Below are 21943 nucleotides of genomic sequence, written 5' to 3'. Positions count from 1 at the left end.
GTAAGATAGTACGTACAGCAGAGATTCCGGTAAAGCTGCTGTTGCTCCTCTTCTTCTGTGGGATCACAGCACATCTCACAAATACCCCACCCACAAGGTACTTCGGAAGAACGCTGCTACAGGCCAGTGTGCTGAGATCCTAATGCTATGCGCACCACACTTTGTGATTTAAAGGGCCGGTAGCCGACAAGACCGCAGCTGCCGCCAGAGTAGTGCGGTCACCGGCAATGTGCCTAGGGGCCACATAAAAAGTTGTCGTGGGCCATATACGGCACGCGGGCTGGAGGTTCCCCACCCCTGCTCTAAAACACAAATATAAAGGTTAAAACTTCACATTTATTGAAAATGTTTTAAACCAGGCTGTATATAAAGACATGCTAATATACTAATGACTCATTAGTATATGGGTCATTCCCATGTATATTTGCATGTTTTATATACATTCTGGTTTAAAACTTTTTATAATTATGAAATTTTAACTTTTATTATAGAACTGTGGGTGGTGGATTTCCTCAATTGTCTTCTGCTTAAGTTCACCCAGGAACCGGCGTAGAGTCATCCATTTATGTCACACATTATGGGATTGCTCCTATACTGGTGAACTGATATTATATTAACTTATTCTATAATCTATAATGTTTCTTTTTCCCATAGGACACTGTTATTTTGCCATTGCTCCACTCTATACTCCGAGATAAAGCTTACTTTGAGAAGCCGGATGAGTTTTATCCAGAACACTTTTTAGACTCTAATGGAAATTTCAAGAAGAGTGAGGGCTTTGTCCCCTTCTCAATAGGTAATTTTCATAATGAATGTCACTTTCTTAAGCTTCATTATTTTATGAATAGGATACACATCCAATATAATCCATTTGGCTGCTCACTTGTCCATGAATTTCTTACGTCAATATGGGAGGAAAAAAATCATGAAGACGTCCATTTTTCATCCGCGTCATGGACCAAATCTATTCATACAAGTCTAATTTTTTATCATTGGTGATGTTTTAATAAGCCCCCAAAAAATAAAGGACAACAACTAATGAAAATCTGATCCAGTACTGATGAAATCGATCAACTTTTTTTCATCTTCAAATCATGAGAGTCGAGATGACCAGGTCTCATTCGACTTGAGCACAACTGGTGGGACACTTCACATTAGCAGTTTGGTTTTGACATTGCATCAACTTGTAGCTTTGGCTTCCAATGCACTTTTTTTTTAGTTTTTGCTTTGCCCATGATTAGTGATGGGCGAACTGTAAAGTTCAGAGTTTGTACCGAACACATAGTGTTCGTGTACACGATCCCGAACACATAGTGTTTGTGCACATGATTTCGAACACAAGCTTTCTGGGAACATGAGCTTTCGTGTTACAGTTCAGGTCCGGTTCGGATCCAGGGGCTGTAAAAAAAAAAAGTACATTATAAAAAATCATTATGATCATACTTACAGGTCCCACGACGCGTCCTGCAGACTGTCTCCCAGCCAGTTCTACATCCGCGTCCGATTGCTGTAATCCCAGGTAACCACCACTGACTTACAGAACCTTCCATGATGTCATAGCCATGTGACCAGTCTGGTGTGAATGTTGTACAGACATTGCGCTAGACTGGTCACATGGCTATGACGTCATGGAAGGTCCTGTTAACTTCCGGGAGTATTCACTGCACTGCTCGTCACTCGGCAGTCTTTGGCTGTTTTCGGCCGTGTTCATGCTGACCTCAGTGTTCACCCGAGTCCATGGCTCATGGACTCAAATAAACTTTGACTGTCACTGTGGGAGCCTCGCATCGCATCACCTGGTACGGCCACACACTCTCCTGACAGGTGCAGTCAACTGCACATATTTCCATGGAGACTGTCATTTCTTGCCGAGTCATATGCAAGTGGAACTCCGGCCTCAATGTCAGCCTGCTTCTCACTGTATAGAAGCTGTCTTTACAGAGTTATGAAGGAGACCTGACAATGCTATCTCTGCTTCTTACTTTGTAAAGACACTGTCTGTATAAAGTGATGAAGCAGAGCTAACAATGCTCTACCTGTAGACTACGTCAGACTAAGGATTTTGTTATAATAAAGATAGAGTCTCTACATTTTCTAATAAAAAATTATTTTTTATGTTGTGTTTTTTTTTTTACTATTAACCAGAAATTCATGGTGGCCATGTATAGTTTTGCGTGACACCATGAATTTAGGGCTTAGTATCAGCTGAGACTATAAAGCTGGTATTAACCCTTTTATTACCCAGGGTGCCACCACCATCAGAGCTGCTGGACGAGCCAGGTATAGCACCTGGAAATGACACTAAGAAACAATGCGCCATTTCCAGGGGTGGCTGCGGGACCAGAACGCTTAGGCCTTACCAAGCTGAGAACCCCAGCCCCCAGCTGCTTGGTTTTGCCTGACTGGCGATCAAAATAAGGCGGGAGCCCATGCATTTTTTTTTTAAATTATTTTTTTAAATGATTAAAAACAATTAATGTGCTTCCTGTATTTTGATTGCCAGCCAAGGTAAAGCCAGGCAGATGGGGGTGGCAGCACGTAGACGTCCACTTAATTTGCACTGAGAATCAAAAATACTGTGGAGCGCTATGTCATTTTTTTAAATTATTTATTTATTTTTACACTACTATATGTGTATAGATGCTAGAATGTATGGGCTGGTTTCAGGTTACTCCAGCATCCGATTATAGATGCCCACTCTGTGACAGCATCTGTGATTGTCTTTTATTTTAACAGTGAAATAAAACAACAACACAGAGAAAAAAATATTTTATTAAAAATAAAAAAGAAGACATTTAGGACTCCATTTTTATTACCCAAAATAAACCCCTCCAATGTAGATCAAAAGCGGGTGAGCATCTTCAGCTCTGCTACATTGTGGAGGAGATAAACACATGTCTGCTTACACAGACTCAGCTGAGAGCAGTTAGACACTTCACCTGAGTGCATAGCTGAAGCCGGTCAGCTGTGCCCCCGTATAATGTCCAGTGACACGACAGGACCTTTAATGAGGTCATAGCCATGTGACGAGTCTGGTGTGAATGTTGTTATTACCTCGTTACATTACAGGACCTTCCATGATATCATAGCCATGTGACCAGTCTGTAGCCAACGAGGTAATACAACATTCACACCTGACTGGTCACATGGCTATGACATTATGGAAGGTCCTTTACTCAGTGGTGGTTTCCCGGGTCCACAGCAATGATCAGACCCGAAAGCAGAAGCGGCCGGGAGACAGAGTCTGCAGGACGCGTCGTGGGACATGTAAATATAATGACAATGTTTATTATTAACTATATTCTTTATTTTACAGCCCCCCCACTGCCCCATCCCATATTTGTAAAGTCCAAGTTCGGTGTTCTGACGCAAGTTCGCATTCTCAAAACTCGAACTTTACAAAACATTCAGGCAAGGCTCCTGATCTGGAACATCGGGGAGTTTCACCCATCACTACCCATGGTGTATTTTATTACCATGTTTCTGAAACTATAATAGAGCTGAAAAATATCTGACCAGTGTGGAAAGATTAAAAAAAAAATCACACACTTTATTAATATAGTGTAGCATTAGTGAACAGGTGAATTGGTCTGTGGGTGTCACAAAGTGACTGCAGGATAGTGAGGAACAGGGGGTGTCTATGCTGTCACTCACAGAGACCCTGAGTTATCCCTAACTTCTAAGTCACCCCTAATGGTAGAGATGACTGAGTCCCCTGCCTTACTATTCTCCTGACAAGATCTAATCTGTTATCCCCAGCCCCCAAAGGGAAGGAAAGGGCAAGAGTGTGATGGCAACACAGATTTAGACAGCCAGGGAAAAATAAGAATCAGACACACTGCAAACTCACAGAAACAAACAGTAAAGGCCACTTTACACACAGAGATAAATCTGCGGCAGATCTGTGGTTGCAGTGAAATTGTGGACAATCAGTGCCAGGTTTGTGGCTGTGTATAAGTGGAACAATATGTCCATGATTTCACTGCAACCACAGATCTGCCAAAGATTTATCTCTGTGTGTAAAGTGGCCTTTAGAAACTGGTGGAAAGCAGGAGCAGGAAGGTAGCAACAAAACGACAGCAAGAGTTAACACAAAAATCACTCAAAGCAATAATGCTTTTCCCTACACACATATGATCCAACAGGGAAGTTACTAATTTTATTATTGTCTTTTTGACTGATGACCAGCAATTTTCTGTTTTCATGCTTTCACTTTTGTATTCTTTTCTTGAAAGAGTTATAACCTTTTTTAACTTATTCATTTTTATTTATATAGTCATTTCAGGGCTTGTTTCTTGTGAGACATGGAATTCGAACGACACCATTCATTTTACCTTTTAATGTAATAGAAAACAAGTAAAACAACCCAAATTCCTTGAAATTGCGCAACCCCCCCTTCCCCAATTTAGTACCACAATTTTTTGGTGAGGGATTTGCTTCATTGTTCTATAAAAAAATCACCTAGCAATATAATTCTGCAAGTCAGTACAATTATGACAATATCGAATTTGTTCAAAGATTTTTCCAAATATTTATCGAGTCTTAGGCGGGCTTTGCACGCTGTGACATCGGTTACAATGTGTTACCAATGCTGCAGCGATAGTCCCGCCCCCGTCGCACGTGCAATATCTAGTGAAAGCTGCCGTAGCGAATATTATCGCTACGGCAGCTTCACACGCACATACCTGCCGTGCGACGTCCCTCTGGCCGGCGACCCGCCTCCTTCCTAAGGGGGCGGGTCGTGCGGCGTCACAGCGACATCACACGGCAGGCGGCCAATTGAAGTGGAGGGGCGGAGATGAGCGGGACGTAAACATCCCGCCCACCTCCGTCCTTCTCATTGCAGCCGGCGGCAGGTAAGGTGAAGTTCCTTGCTCCTGCGGCTTCACATACAGCGATGTGTGCTGCCTCAGGAACGAGGAACAACATCGTACCTGTCGCTGCACCGGCATTATGGAAATGTCGGAGGCTGCAGCGATGATACGATAACGACGCTTTTGCGCTCGTTCATCGTATCAAAAAGGTTTTACACGTTGCGATATCGACTGCGACGCCGGATGTGCGTCACTTTCGATTTGACCCCATCGACATCGCACGTGCAATGTCGCAACGTGCAAAGCCGCCCTTAATTCCATCCAGTTTGGATCTCAAATAATCAGTAATCTTCTATAACTGTTTTCTGTTCTTCGCAGGTAGACGAAGCTGTGCTGGAGAAACTTTGTCGATAATGGAGCTATTCTTGTTCTTTACAACATTATTACAAAATTTCACTTTCAAGCCAACACCTGGAGCCAAACTGGACCTCACTCCTGCCCTTGGGTCTACAAACTCTCCCAAACCTTTTGAGATCTGTGCAATATCTCGCAGATAGACTAGGCTTTCAATCACTACTGACATAGAAATGATTTTCATCTTAATTGTTGAACTAGGTTCTCCACAAAATCCGTTCTACCGATAAAATCTATTGATGGTTTAACCTTAAGAAAGGTCAACAAAATCAGAACAATGGTGGTCCTACAGCCAACACCCCGATAATTGGCAATATAAAGCCCCTGCTGTGGCAAAATGTACACAGGGCGCAGAGCTAGAACAGCACAGCTCCATTCACCATGTAGTGGCCGTTTTCAGGTTCTACAACTCAGCTCTTTACAGTGATGTGATTGAGCTGAAGTTCTCGAAAATGAACACTACACAGTGTATTGATCTGTACTGCTTCAGCCCCATACACTGTGTATTTGGTAACTGCAAATAGATTGGGGTTCTGGTGTAGGTCACCAGTATCAAAGTGCTTGACCTTCACACTTGAGAGAAGCAACTGGTATGTTCTATATACAGTGTGTACACATTTTTCACTCTGTTTTATTGCAACCATTTGGTAAATTCTAAAAAGTTATTTTTTTTCTCATTAATGTGCACTCTGCACCCCATCCCCCATCTTGACAGAAAAAAAAATTGAAATGTATAATTGTTTGCAAATTTATTAATCAAGAAAAACTGAAATATCACATGGTCATAGGTATTCAGACCCTTTGTTCAGACACTCATATTAATGACTTTAAGCTGTCCATTTCCTTGTGATCCTGCTTGAGATGGTTCTACTCCTTCATTGGAGTCCAGCTGTGTGTAATTAAACTGATAGAACTTGATTTGGAAAGACGCACATCTGTCTATATAAGACCTCACAGCTCACAGTGCATGTCAGACCAAATGAGAATCATGAGGTCAAAGGAACTGCGCAAGGAGCTCAGAGACAGAATTGTGGCAAAGATCTGGCCAAGGTTACAAAAGAATTTCTGCATTACTCAAGGTTCCAAAGAGCACAGTGGCCTCCATAATCCTTAAATGGAAGAGGTTTGGGACCACCAGAACTATTCCAAGACATGGCCAACCAGCCCAACTGAGCAATTGTTGGAGAAGAGCCTTTGTGAGAGAGGTAAAAAAGAATCCCAAGATCCCTGTGGCTGAGCTCCAGAGATGCAGTAGGGAGATGGGAGAAAGTTCCACAAAGACAACTGTCACTGAAGCCCTCCACCAGTTGGGCCTTTATGGCAGAATGGCCCGACGGAAGCCTCTCCTCAGTGCAAGACATATAAAAGCCCGCATAGAGTTTGCAAAAAACATATGAAAGACTCCCAGACTGAGAAATAAGATTCTCTGGTCTGATGAGACAAAGATAGAATAATCACCAAAAAGTTCCAAGTGGTTTGTGTGGAGAAAACCAAGCACTGCTCATCACCTGCCCAATACAATCCCCACAGTGAGACATGGTGGTGGCAGCATCATGCTATGGGGTGTTTTTCAGCTGCAGGGACAGGACGACTGGTTGTAATTGAATGAAAGATGAATGAGTCCAAGTACAGAGATATCCTGGAACAAAACCTCTTCCACAGTGCTCTGGACCTCAGACTTGGCTGAAGGTTCCCCTTCCAACAAGACAATGACCCTAAGTTCACAGCTAAAATAACAAAGGAGTGGCTTCAGAACAACTCTATGACCATTCTTGACTGGCCCAGCCAGAGCACTGTCCTAAACCTAATTAAGCATCTCTGGAGAGACCTGAAAATGGCGTCCACCAACGTTCACCACCCAACCTGACGGAACTGGAGAGGCTCTGCAAGGAAGAAAGGAAAAACATTCCCAAATCCAGGTGTTAAAAAAGTCTTGCATCATTCCCAAGAAGACTCATGGCTCTACTAGCTCAAAAGGGTGCTTGTACTCAATACTGAGCAAAGGGTCTGAATACTTATGACCATGTGATATTTCAATTTTTCTTGTTTAATAAATTTGCAAAATTTCTACATCTCTGTTTTTTCCTGTGAAGATGGGGGATGGGGTGCAGAGTCTACATTAATGAGAAACAAAATAATGAACTTTTTTGAATTTACCAAATGGCTGCAATGAATCAAAGAGTGAAAAATTTAAAGGGGTCTGAATACTTTCCATACCTACTGTAATTATTAATGGTAAAGGTTTCTGGTACTGAGTTCTAATTTCTATACAAAGGTAAAAGTCAATGCTTACATCATTGGTTAAAATTTAGATCCTCCTTTGATTCCTGTTGTGGATCTGCACTTTACAGTTCAGAGAGTTAGTCACATTGAATCCATGAGCTGCAAATTTAGAACAGAATACAATACAGGCAGGAAAGAAATGCATTGTGTTATTGCACTCTATAGAAAGATATAATTTATGAATAAATAATATAAATATAATATTTGTAAATATTTGTAAACAAATGTGAACAATTAAAATTGAATTAAAAACTTGCACATCCTTTTATAACTCTAAATTCTAACCTCATAGCTTATACTGGAGAAGGAATGAAACAATCTGTTTTCGGTGAATCCAGCGTTACACACCTTAGTACAGACTCATTCATGAGCTCCCCAAGGCTCCTCTGCTGAGTCTGCATGACCTGCAGTGGTGCAGATGTGAAGCCCCACCAGTGATGTGTCGGTGCATTACCTTCAGGGACTCCACTCAGCTGGATCTCCGTCACTGGTAGGAAATCTTCTGTTAGGATTGTCGTGACGCCACTCTCAGTATTGCGGTCAGTGGGGACCGCCACTGCAGGTTAGGGGTGCCTGGGGCTGATGATATGTGCAGTCAGATGTAGTAGCCTCCTGAGAGTGAGGCATGCCCCAGGGTCCAGTGTAGATGCGTAGTACTACAAGTCGCAGAATGACTCACACAGGCAGAACTGTCTTTCAAGGGCTTTACTCACATTTGATGGCAGGGTGAGTAGCCCGGGCGTAGCTGAGATGAACCAGGTGGGAACCAGGTATCCTTCAGGCTGACTTTATGAGGGTGACTACCAACTCGCCTTCCTTAGCCCTTGGTGGTTTGGGGTGACCCCGACTTTGAGTCCCTATGGGGGTCACCCAGGGAAGATGCTGCAGCCTCTCTCCCCTTCGTTCGCCGTGTGCTTGTCGCCTGGGCCAGATCACTCCAGCTTCTTGCCTCCTGTGAGCTATGGGCCCTAACTGTGGCTACGTGGCTGCGGCTTTTGTGGTGTTGTGGTGTGGGCTTTGAGAGCCCCACACCGGCAGGTTTAGCAAAAGAAAGCTGGATCTATCTCCGCTTCGGGATCTGCCGCCCGGTTGGGCCTGGTGCTCTCTAGCAGTCTCCTTACTTCCCACTCCGTTGCTCTCTCTCTAGCTGAAGATGGATTTCGGGTAGCACTCCTAGTTGACCGTTCTCCCCCGTCAGTAGCCACTGCGCGGGCGCTGTTAGACAGCAACAGCCCCACAGGTCTGCTCCTCACTGAGCCCTATGGAGTTCTGCTCTAACTGACTCACTGCCCCTCCTCTCCTGTTCTTGCCTACGCCACCTAGCAACCAGATTCTCTTACCACACCCCTTGAGAGGAGATGGAGGCTTTTGGCCCCCTCCACTATTCCAGTGAAGGTCAAGGCTTTTCCCCCTCCTGGGATCCCCAGGGGTCCTCTCATGGGTACATGTGTGAGAGCTGATTACTATGCGCCTGTGTACCACACCCCTGTCAGCCTTCTGGATTACCTGTATTGTACTGTTCCCAGCATGGGTGCAGTACTCAGTGGTGCCTGAGCAGGTCAGGGGCGCCACAGGCGGTGGACTCTCCGGCGCGGCTGCAGGGGTTGCCTGAGTCTCCTTGGGGGTATGCGGAGGGAGCAGATACCGATCCACCATCTCTTGTGGGAACTGGGCCTCTAGGTCAGCCTTCAGCTTCCAGTATTCGGGGTCCTCTCCTATCAGGGTCTTCCTAGCAGGGACCTCTTTGGACTGGGGAGCGGTGTCTGCTCTGGCCTTGCAGGCCGGGGTAAATGATGAGGTAATCTCTTCTTGGCGGGCCGCGCCTGGCATGGCGGCGGCCTGGTCTTGGCGGGCCGCGCCCTGTTTGGCGGCGGCCTGGTCTTGGCGGGCCGCGCCCGGCATGGCGGCGGCCTGGTCTTGGCGGGCCGCGCCCGGCATGGCGGCGGCCTGGTCTTGGCGGGCCGCGCCCGGCATGGCGGCGGCCTGGATCGGCGTCGCAGCTGTGATGGAATCTGTGCAGGCTGGGCTGGGCGTCGCTGCAGGGACCGGGTCTTGGTGGGCCGAGCAGGGCATCGCTGCGGCGGCCGGGGCTTGGCGGGCCGCGCCTGGCGTGGCTGCGGCCTGGTTCAGCACCTCACTTGCGGCGCGGACGAGCGTTGCTGCGGCGGTGGGGTCTCGGCGGGCCGGGCCTAGCAGGGCGGCGGCCTGGGTCAGCGTTACGCCTGCGGCGCGGATGAGGGTCGCGGTGGCAGCCGGTTCTTTGCGGGCCGGACTGGGCGTTGCTGCAGGGACCGGGTCTTGGTGGGCCGAGCAGGGCATCGCTGCGGCCGCTGGGGCTTGGAAGGCCGCACCTGGTGTGGCTGCGGCCTGCTTCAGCGTCGCCGCACCGGACGCCTCTTCGGGGACCGCGGGCGTGGCAGCAGGGGTCGGGGCACTTGCGCTGGCCGGGGCATCACTCGACTCACCCACCGGTGGCAGCATCGGGGTCTGCGTCATCGCCGTCCTGTCTGGCACTCGGCGCGCGGCTCTCCTTTCATAGGCCCGAACCGCCGCGGTCATCTCCAGCATTTCCATTCGTTCTTCCCGGATCTGCTCCACAACCCGGGTCTCCAGTCGGTCGCAGAACTGGGCCAGCTCCCGATACCACCAGGCAGCGGAGCCCGGTTCTGGATTTCTGCGGTCAGACGCCATTTCTTCTGCGCCCTCTTCTGCGCGACTCTCCAGCTGTGGACTCGCCGTTGCCTCTGATAGCAAGCTGTTCAGTTTCTGCTCTGCCTCTTTCAGCAGCTCCTCTCCCAGCAGCAGGCTTGTGGCTCCCTTTCTGTCCCGACGTCTCTGGACGCTTCCGCTCTCTTCACAAGCGAGGTCCGAACTCTGCAGGGGATCTCTGGGTAGCCACACCTCTTCGTGGGCGGTAACTTCTCCCAGCGCGGGCTGCTGTTGTTTTTCAGCGCGCTTTTCATGGTGGCAATATGGCGGCGCTTCCAATTTTTCAAGCGGACCGCCCAGGCACATGGTCACCTGTCTGAAGAGGTCTAGTCCTTATCCTGTTCGTGACGCCAGATGTGAAGCCCCACCAGTGATGTGTCGGTGCATTACCTTCAGGGACTCCACTCAGCTGGATCTCCGTCACTGGTAGGAAATCTTCTGTTAGGATTGTCGTGACGCCACTCTCAGTATTGCGGTCAGTGGGGACCGCCACTGCAGGTTAGGGGTGCCTGGGGCTGATGATATGTGCAGTCAGATGTAGTAGCCTCCTGAGAGTGAGGCATGCCCCAGGGTCCAGTGTAGATGCGTAGTACTACAAGTCGCAGAATGACTCACACAGGCAGAACTGTCTTTCAAGGGCTTTACTCACATTTGATGGCAGGGTGAGTAGCCCGGGCGTAGCTGAGATGAACCAGGTGGGAACCAGGTATCCTTCAGGCTGACTTTATGAGGGTGACTACCAACTCGCCTTCCTTAGCCCTTGGTGGTTTGGGGTGACCCCGACTTTGAGTCCCTATGGGGGTCACCCAGGGAAGATGCTGCAGCCTCTCTCCCCTTCGTTCGCCGTGTGCTTGTCGCCTGGGCCAGATCACTCCAGCTTCTTGCCTCCTGTGAGCTATGGGCCCTAACTGTGGCTACGTGGCTGCGGCTTTTGTGGTGTTGTGGTGTGGGCTTTGAGAGCCCCACACCGACAGGTTTAGCAAAAGAAAGCTGGATCTATCTCCGCTTCGGGATCTGCCGCCCGGTTGGGCCTGGTGCTCTCTAGCAGTCTCCTTACTTCCCACTCCGTTGCTCTCTCTCTAGCTGAAGATGGATTTCGGGTAGCACTCCTAGTTGACCGTTCTCCCCCGTCAGTAGCCACTGCGCGGGCGCTGTTAGACAGCAACAGCCCCACAGGTCTGCTCCTCACTGAGCCCTATGGAGTTCTGCTCTAACTGACTCACTGCCCCTCCTCTCCTGTTCTTGCCTACGCCACCTAGCAACCAGATTCTCTTACCACACCCCTTGAGAGGAGATGGAGGCTTTTGGCCCCCTCCACTATTCCAGTGAAGGTCAAGGCTTTTCCCCCTCCTGGGATCCCCAGGGGTCCTCTCATGGGTACATGTGTGAGAGCTGATTACTATGCGCCTGTGTACCACACCCCTGTCAGCCTTCTGGATTACCTGTATTGTACTGTTCCCAGCATGGGTGCAGTACTCAGTGGTGCCTGACCAGGTCAGGGGCGCCACACAGAAGTTATCAGGGGCGTACACAGAAATCATGGGGCACCATAGAAGGAGTTCTAATTGTACCCTTCACCTATGAAAAAAAAAATATTTGGCAGGGTCGCAGAAGAGAGTATCTCACAACATTGCAGACCTTATAATGTAATTTTCCCCTTACAGAAGCCCCTGAATACCCCTTTCAATGCACCCAAGATGTATAAAACCAACAAAAAAGCCCACAAACATTCATAGACACAGTATGATGACCCTACTGCACCCTCCCTCAACTAGTGATAAGCGAAACCATGGATCTTCGAGTTCGCTGAACCAGCAAGAACTAAAAAAAATTGTGTTCGACAGCCAAACTTGACCCCTAACCTGATCCGAGATAATGAACCCCTATATAAGTCTAAGGGTTCCGAACTTAGGTGTTATAAAATTATGTTAGAAAGGGTTAGGGGGATGCAAAAGAAAGAATAGAAGGAATAAAGCAATACAGTTAAATTTACCTAGCTTCCTTACGGCTGCAACACTGCTGCCAGGTCAAATCATTAGCTCTCATACATAGTCACTTCCCACAACCACTGTCAGTCATGACGTCTGTCACTGGTTTCAGCCAGACCACACCCCCACCCTCTGTGACAGCGTCTGTGACTGGTTGGAATCACACACGCTGCCTGTGTTCCTCTGGTAGTGTAAAAATAAATAAATGATGTAGGGATCCCCTTGTATTGATACCCAGCACAGTTAAAGCATTAAACTAAATGCTGCAGCCCCCAGACATGTGCGTTATCTTGGCAGTGTAGCAAAATACGGCGGACCCCATGTGGCTTTTTAAAATTATTTAAATAAATAATTTAAAAAATGACATGCAGTCCCCCCCATATGGATACTCAGCCAAGATAAAGCTGACAGCTAGGATCTGGTTTTCTCAGCTTGGGGAGGTCCAAAGTTATTGACCCCAGCTTAAAAATAACAGCCTGCAGCCACCCAGAATTGTTACATCTAAGAAATGCATCAATTCTGGCACTTTACCCAGCTCAACCTGATTGCCCTGGTGCAGTGGCAATCGGGATAATGTAAGGAGTTAATGACAGCTATCATTTGTCAAAAATTACAGCTGCCACTTAACCCTGTATTAGTAATAGATAGGAATTTATAACCTCCCCCTCACTAATTCTGCAATTAAAAATAAACACAAAGCAGACCAAAATTTTCTTTATTTTTTTTTAAATACACTCTCTCCAATTTATTAACCCTCCAAACATCCAGGTTTGACATAATCTACACCACGACATCCCACAATGATCCTAGCTCTGCTACATACTGAAGTCACAGCACATAGGCACATTAAAGAACATGACTACCCTCTACTTCAGGCAGACACTGACTTTCCTGCACCTTCTTGTATGCTCCTCCTGTGCTCCGGTTTCCAGCTGGCTCCCCAGTTCAGTATCGGTGGGCCACCGCCCAACCCCGGCTACCTACGGTTCCACCAAGACTGTCTTCCCAGCTCCCACAGATGGCCACTACCGTCTGCCTGACTGCTACACGAGGGCCCTAGGCTCCATCCTAGGCCCCCGTCTGCTTCTGCCACTCTGCACACCTCCTCTCCCTTCCTCTGCCTGGACTTGTCTGCTCTAGTTTCCTGCCTCAGACCAGCTAGACTCCTTTGTGGGCGTGCCCATCTGCCTGACTCCGCCCACCTGGTGTGTCTGTCTGAACCCGAGGGAAGAAATCAGGTCTCACTGGGGATGACTGCTGTGAACTGCTGGGGGTGGGGGTGTGGAGGTGTTGTTACCTGTGGCCCCTGGCTAGTCCAGGGCGCCACATTCCCCCTTGGTTAAAGGCAGACCGTCCGCGGGCTGCCCGTCCATCACCGGTTTTATTTTCACAAACTGGAAAAGAAAATAAACAAGCATGTTCAGAAATCTTCCCTTACGGGAGGCATATCACTTCAACCGTTGCAACAACAATAAAACACTTTTAATAATAACAACGGAACGTGTCCTTCAGTCACCCACCCAAACAACCTGGCCCTGATGCTGCCCCTAAGAAGTGGGCAGCACCCCTTGACCCCAGTCCAGGAACGGGCCCAGATTTGTTAATGAGACGGGTACTTCGCTGCCGTGCGGACTGCCGGAGCCGTCGTCATCTCCGTTGCGGCTGGGCGGACTGCCGGGGCCGACGTCATCAGCGGTGCGGCCGGGATGAAAGCCGGGGCCGGTGGCAGGGTGGTGACAAAGGTAAGGCCTGGGGACCCCAGGTCTGGGCCCTCCCTCACAGACGCTGCGAGCTCCGCTACCGGTGACAGGGGTAACGGGTCAGTCGGGACATTGGCCGCGGGCACGGGCACTGAGGTTTCAGCGGTGCCAGACGGACGGGACATCTCGTGCAGCGGTGCTCCAGGAACCAAATACTTGCAGAGTCTTGGCGTCCCTGCTTTTATAGCCGCGGTTCACATATGGCCAGACGCCATCCGTTCCCCCTTGGTCTTCTCTCAGCACCTCCTCTTCAGGGGTGGGGCTTCGGCTTTCGCGCCTCCACTGCTCGGGAAGACGCTCGAGCGAGGAACTTTTCGCGCCCAAAATGGCGGCTTCTAAAATTTTTCGGCAGGACACAAGGCGCACTTCTACCAGGCGGTAGAACGGTAAGATCCTGTTCATGATGCCAAGTTGTCGCGGGCGGCGGGGCGCTGCGCTCACCATGCTCGGGTCCGGCGCTGCTGCTGCTGCTCGGTGGCTCGAGCGGTGGGCCAGATCCAGGGACTCGAGCAGCGCTCCTCGCCCGTGAGTGAAAGGGGTAGTCTGTTGGGGTTTGGGATGTCGGTTTGTGACGCCACCCGTGGTGTGTGGTGAGGTTGGGGCACCACCACTGCTCTGTACGGGGATTCCGGGAGCGATGACAGGGAGCAGCTACGATGTTTCTCTCCCCTCCGTGGGTAGGGGGATCTTGGTAGTCCCGGGGCCCGAAGTTGTTGACTGTGAGGTGGATTGCGGGGCTTGGCCGGGTGCAGGATCGCGGGGCAGCGCAGTGCCAGACGGCACTGTGGAACTCGCTCAGCCAGTAACACACCTGGAGTCTCTGGTAAAACAAACGGCTGGATGGACGGGTCCCACAGGCGGCTGCGGTGTTTTTCCCCTGACCCCAGGTTGGTAGTGTAAGTCCTTTCCTGCACCTTCTTGTATGCTCCTCCTGTGCTCCGGTTTCCAGCTGGCTCCCCAGTTCAGTACCGGTGGGCCACCGCCCAACCCCGGCTACCTACGGTTCCTCCAAGACTGTCTTCCCGGCTCCCGCAGACGGCCACTACCGTCTGCCTGACTGCTACACGAGGGCCCTAGGCTCCAACCTAGGACCCCGTCTGCTTCTGCCACTCTGCACACCTCCTCTCCCTTCCTCTGCCTGGACTTGTCTGCTCTAGTTTCCTGCCTCAGACCAGCTAGACTCCTCGGTGGGCGTGCCCATCTGCCTGACTCCGCCCACCTGGTGTGTCTGTCTGAACCCGAGGGAAGAAATCAGGTCTCACTGGGGATGACTGCTGTGAACTGCTGGGGGTGGGAGTGTGTGTGTGTTGTTACCTGTGGCCCCTGGCTAGTCCAGGGCGCCACAAATATGTATGAGTTTTAAACAGAGGAAGCAGAAGCAATGTGACAGCCACACTCGCATATAAGGCTGTGTGCCCACGGGGACATTGTCCTGCGGATATAACCGCAAGATATTCCGCAGGTGCTCCCAAAAATCCGCAACAGAACTTTCTCTGTTTCAATGCTGTGGATATACAGCGGAATATTGTGCGGATATGCTGTGGTCATTCTGCATTGAGGATACAGTACCATGGCTTCGGCACTGCATCCTCAATGCAGAACAAGTGCTGCAGTGATCGGGGTGCTTATACTTACCTCCATCATGCAGCACCTCGCTTGCCGGCGGCCGGGTCACTGTCAGGCAGCGTCTGGTTCACTGTGCTGGAGGTGGGCGGGCCTGAACTAGCTCCGGCTGTCACATGACCGGAGCTCGTGCAGGCCCCGCCCACCTCTTCCTTCCTGTACCTGGCTGGATCCACCGCGCTGCTGCCGCTGCCGCTACACCGGACGGAGAAAGTGACTCGGGTCTCTATCAAGGCAGGTAAGTATATGGGACCCTGCGGAGAAATCCGCAACAATAATTGACATGCTGCAGATTTTTCTGAACGAAAATCCGCACGATTTCCGCTGCGGAAAAATCCGCAGCGTGGGCACAGCATTTCCCAAATGCCATAGAAATGGCTGGGGAGTAGCTGTGCTGCAGATTTCTGGAAAATCTGCGGCTTTTCCGCGAGATATCCGTGGCAAAATCCGCGCATTTTCCGCAGCGTGGGCACATAGCCTAATGATAAGTAATCCCAATCCCCTCCTCAAACTCTTCCTCCCGCTTATCATACAGCACCAATATCCTAGCCAAAGTCATAGTAAGGTAGAAGAAAAGCATTAGTGGAAATGCAAACACTTACCTAACTAAGGCCAAATTTTGCCGATTTTCAGAAAACTGTTCAGGAATCCGAATGTACAATATGAATTTCAGTTTTGCTAACTTTTTCAAATAAGTTCGCTCATCTCTACCCTCAACTACCCAGACAAATTATGGTGACCTCAACAAAGTTTGATCTTCAACTATGACCCCTACACAAACCTCAATGTAATATAATGGGCTATGTGACTAGTAGGAGCTGTACTGGTGATCTAAAAACATCCAGCAACTGTTGAGTTAAGGCTGCTACAGGAGACAGGACGTGTTCAGCCGTAACCCAGGGGATCCTGGAAAGTAGTGTGTGTCTTCTCTATATGAGACGAAGCAGTACCAGAAAAAGACTTGTGTGTGTCATGAAATGTGTTCAGGAAAGTGGCAGGAGGATAGTTCAAGAGCAACTCCTGATTTGTAGTGGTAGGAGGAGAGTGGAGAGAACTGACCGAGCACAGGACTCCTACCCTCACCTCACTGCATAATAAGGTGCAGTGTTCTGCTCTGTGTAAAGACACTGTGTAAGGAAAAGTGACTCTTTGGGAAGAGAATATGTTCTGTGAAAAGATTTTCATGCATGTTATTCTGGAGATCTTATGTGAAGTGAAGGAGAATTATTAAAGCCATACCATCCCCCAATACCTGAAGCTGTGTTAAATAGCACTGTACTAACTGGAATTGTGACATCACTTCATGTATGTGTAGCGCCCCTGAGACCCTCAGGGCATGACAGGGAACTGCATCCTCTTGGGGATACAGGACCTACCCCCTGGGACCTGAAGTATTAGTGCCGATACCACCAAAGCTCAACCAATATCCTAGATCTCCACTCCACACGGGGCTTGTAATGGGATGGTCGTCATGGAGAGGAAACGAGTCGCTGGGATTAGCCAGCCTGGTGGGAGGGGTCAGCATTCAGTAGAGAGTCTAGAGAGTGTGGCACACAGGAGAGGTGTGCGGACGTGCCTGAGCTGGGTCCATGCAGCGGTGACCCAGGGCCACAGGAGAAGAGAGAGGTCGCCAGTTCGGGTGCCGGAGATACCGCTGGGACCGGAGCACGCACGGGTCACAGGGCCCTAGATCAGGCGCCAGTTCCACACAGCTTGATAAATACCTGCCCGGTGAGGACACCTTCACGGACTTCACCGAACCAAATAATCTGGGGGCATCAGCAGTAAACTAAGATCGGGGTTCGGACACTTTCCTCCCCACAGACTCCGCACTGCCCACTGTACGGAGAAGGAGACTGTACCCCAAAAGGAACAGTTGGGCCTGAAATACTCCACGCTATGGGGACCAAACCAACAGAGCAACTCCTGGATCCAAGTGAGTATAGACTGTAAAAGACAACCTGGTGTGGTCTCCGTTATTATCCCTCATCATCTCCCAGGCACGTCCCTACCTGCGGAGGGCCTAACACCATTGCTGCAAACACCACCAGCTCTGGGAGTACCCACATTTAGCAGCGGCAGTTCTTTATCCTTAACCGCAACCCGCAGGTGGCATCACATGACATTAACTCAATTCACCCCTGAAAATATCCCCATTTACAAAAAGGGGCCCAGGGCATGGGACCGGGCAATGGCCACCAGAGTGACATTCCCATTTGGGACCAAGTACCACCTTCCCTGGGCGCTACATATTAATTAATTAGTTAATCCTTCAAAATCCAAAGACCTTATAGTTACTCAGCCTCCCTATACTGAGCGGTAGTCATGCGACACCTATATAGAGCTTAATGGCTCTCAAACTTCTCCACAGTGTATAATGACCTCTATTACCCTTCAAACAGTATAATGGCCTCCATACAGTATGGACACAAACCTTAACACTATATAATTGCTTGCATACAGAGTAATGTCCCCATATAGCAACCTATAAAGTATAAAAGCTCCCACATAGCCCTCCAAATAGTAAAATGGCCTCCACATAGCCCTCTAGATATTTTATTGGCTCCCATATAGCCTGCCATATAGTATAATGGGCTACACATAGTCATCCATAAAGGATAATACACCCCACAATAGTCCTCCATGTAGAATAATGTACCTCATAGTCTCCCATATGGCATAATGTACCACATAGCCATCCATGTAATATAATTCACCCCATAGTCCTCCATGTACTATAATGCACCCCATAGTCCTCCTATAGTATAATGCAACCCATAGCCCTCCATATAGTGATATGGCCACCAAATTGTAGTCACTGATTTTAAAAAATGCTCTCTCGTTTCCCTGTAGCTCTGCACATTTCGGCACAGTGGGCGCATTGTAGTGATGTCATTGCCCTGAGGTCAATACCTGAAAATATCAGATTGCTTGTGTGCTATTTATTAGCTAATCATGTATTCAGCGTTGACCATGTAGCAGTGCCAAAGAATATTATTTTTGCTCAGGAATCATTTATAAAGTAATATAGTCCTAGCTTTAATTTAGTAAACATGGCCAACATCCAGTTGCTTTTCACTTATACATTAAAAAAAAAATAACAAAATGATTTTCTCACTTGTCCCAGCTCCCACGGCGAGCCATGCCCTCTTCCTTCTCCGTGGCACAGGTTAGCAGGGCAATGTGTTGCTGTTATGTGTCACCTTTGATGAGCATGCCAACATCACTGGCAACTGAGCAGAAGGCCTGTGGAGGTATATTGGTTCAGGAAGTCAGTAATAATTAAAATCAATGGGGATCTTCAAACCTCCACGTTGTCACACAGATCGTGTGAACCACATGTCTGTTTTGTTCCGGCAACAGGGATGAAACACTTACAGCACACGGATGCCATCCACGTGACATCTGCGGAACACGTACCAGAAAATAAAAATGCATGACGCTGAAATGAATGGTTTTTTTTATGTGTTATAGATGTGCAAAGATGGATGATAGATGATGAAATGAGGCTCCATAGGGTTTGAGCAACAGCCAGTCCTGGGGCATGCATCTCTCATCACAGTCCCCGCCTCAGCAGAATGCAGCTTGTGTCGGGACCGGCTGCTGCTCAAAGCCTATGGAGCCTCGTTCTGCGTCTTGTTCAGAGTCTCCATAGACTTTGATTCAGGTAATCGAGGAATGGCGTGGAGGCCCCTGGATTACATTGGATGTGTGAACTTTACCTTTTAATACATTGGTAAATGAGTGAGTCTCTTGTTTTTATCTCTTTACCTTTCTCTTTTTATGACTTTCAGGTTTTCATTGTGGACTACATCGTATTCCGTGGACTACTTTGCACCAGTATGCTTTATATATATATATATATATATATATATATATATATATATATATATATATATATATATATATATATATATATCCCTAGAACGCGCAAACATAACAATCTACCATAGAAAACAAATGACCTAGCAGGCCTGCGAGGCCCCAGGTATGCGTTCTAGGGTTATACACTTAGGTCCAGAAGTATTTGGACAGTGACACAATTTTCACAAGTTGGGCTCTGCATGCCACCACATTGGATTTGAAATGAAACCTCTACAACAGAATTCAAGTGCAGATTGTAACGTTTAATTTGAAGGTTTGAACAAAAATATCTGATAGAAATTGTAGGAATTGTACACATTTCTTTACAAACACTCCACATTTTAGGAGGTCAAAAGTAATTGGACAAATAAACCAAACCCAAACAAAATATTTTTATTTTCAATATTTTGTTGCGAATCCTTTGGAGGCAATCACTGCCTTAAGTCTGGAACCCATGGACATCACCAAACGCTGGGTTTCCTCCTTCTTAATGCTTTGCCAGGCCTTTACAGCCGCAGCCTTCAGGTCTTGCTTGTTTGTGGGTCTTTCCGTCTTAAGTCTGGATTTGAGCAAGTGAAATGCATGCTCAATTGGGTTAAGATCTGGTGATTGACTTGGCCATTGCAGAATGTTCCACTTTTTTGCACTCATGAACTCCTGGGTAGCTTTGGCTGTATGCTTGGGGTCATTGTCCATCTGTACTATGAAGCGCCGTCCGATCAACTTTGCGGCATTTGGCTTAATCTGGGCTGAAAGTATATCCCGGTACACTTCAGAATTCATCTGGCTACTCTTGTCTGCTGTTATGTCATCAAAAAACACAAGTGACCCAGTGCCATTGAAAGCCATGCATGCCCATGCCATCACGTTGCCTCCACCATGTTTTACAGAGGATGTGGTGTGCCTTGGATCATGTGCCGTTCCCTTTCTTCTCCAAACTTTTTTCTTCCCATCATTCTGGTACAGGTTGATCTTTGTCTCATCTGTCCATAGAATACTTTTCCAGAACTGAGCTGGCTTCATGAGGTGTTTTTCAGCAAATTTAACTCTGGCCTGTCTATTTTTGGAATTGATGAATGGTTTGCATCTAGATGTGAACCCTTTGTATTTACTTTCATGGAGTCTTCTCTTTACTGTTGACTTAGAGACAGATACACCTACTTCACTGAGAGTGTTCTGGACTTCAGTTGATGTTGTGAACGGGTTCTTCTTCACCAAAGAAAGTATGCGGCGATCATCCACCACTGTTGTCATCCGTGGATGCCCAGGCCTTTTTGAGTTCCCAAGCTCACCAGTCAATTCCTTTTTTCTCTGAATGTACCCGACTGTTGATTTTGCTACTCCAAGCATGTCTGCTATCTCTCTGATGGATTTTTTCTTTTTTTTCAGCCTCAGGATGTTCTGCTTCAACTCAATTGAGAGTTCCTTAGACCGCATGTTGTCTGGTCAAAGCAACAGCTTCCAAATGCAAAACCACACACCTGTAATCAACCCCAGACCTTTTAACTACTTCATTTATTACAGGTTAACGAGGGAGACGCCTTCAGAGTTAATTGCAGCCCTTAGAGTCCTTTGTCCAATTACTTTTGGTCCCTTGAAAAAGAGGAGGCTATGCATTACAGAGCTATGATTCCTAAACCCTTTCTCCGATTTGGATGTGAAAACTCTCATATTGCAGCTGGGAGTGTGCACTTTCAGCCCATATTATATATATAATTGTATTTCTGAACATGTTTTTGTAAACAGCTAAAATAACAAACAAAACTTGTGTCACTGTCCAAATATTTCTGGACCTAACTGTATATAAATATATATATATATATATATATATATATATATATATATATATATATATATATTGTAAACGTTGCTTACCGCAACCTGGGGATTTCACTCGCTTGCAGCGGTGCTAGGTAGCTTAGACAACATAGGTATCATGTTCTCTTATAAAACGCAGCAGTTTATTTATTAGACTCAACATAAACTGCTAAACAATATGTAAGGCCTCTGCCACACTCACGTGAAATTCACGCACGTGCCGATAGACACGTATTTCCCCTGCTTGTTGCGTGCAGGTAAGTACGTGTCTCTGGTACGTGCGGGCCACGTGTGTTCTACGTGTGCTATCCGCGATAGCACACGTAGAACCGGTAATTTACATACTCACGTGGTCCATTCTGCTGTCCGTGGTGCTGATCCTCGGTCTCCAGCCCTCCCGTCTCCCCGCTGCTGCCGCTGCTGCCAGGCAGTGAAGTGAATATTAAATGAGAATAATGAGTGGCGGTCGGCAGAAAGTGGCAGCAGCGGCAGAGACAGGAGGGCTGGAGAAGGTGAGTTAAGGTTTTGGGTTTTTTTCACTGACACGTGTGTTTTCTCCGGCGCGTGTCACACGGGACCGCATCTACACTACACCCGTGTGGTACGGGTGAGGGCCGTGTGACATCCGTGCTGCGGGAGAAAACACTGAAATGTCAGCGCTTTGAAAAAC

At 48.0% G+C, this 21943-nt stretch overlaps 1 protein-coding gene across 1 annotated transcript in view; it reads left to right on the top strand.

Moving 5' to 3' along the window:
• The window catches only part of LOC142297393 (uncharacterized), a 152841-nt gene that overhangs the window by 67479 nt on the left and 63419 nt on the right, over positions 1 to 21943 (top strand). The window contains exons 9-10 of the mRNA XM_075341619.1: positions 655 to 796; positions 5193 to 5363. Of these exons, the coding sequence (XP_075197734.1) occupies positions 655 to 796; positions 5193 to 5363 (313 nt within the window). The remainder of the gene's footprint in view (positions 1 to 654; positions 797 to 5192; positions 5364 to 21943) is intronic.

This window comes from Anomaloglossus baeobatrachus, chromosome 3, assembly GCF_048569485.1.
Source record: "Anomaloglossus baeobatrachus isolate aAnoBae1 chromosome 3, aAnoBae1.hap1, whole genome shotgun sequence".
In the NCBI taxonomy this organism is placed as follows: Eukaryota; Metazoa; Chordata; class Amphibia; order Anura; family Aromobatidae; genus Anomaloglossus; species Anomaloglossus baeobatrachus.
This window is presented reverse-complemented; position numbering and strand designations above follow the sequence as displayed.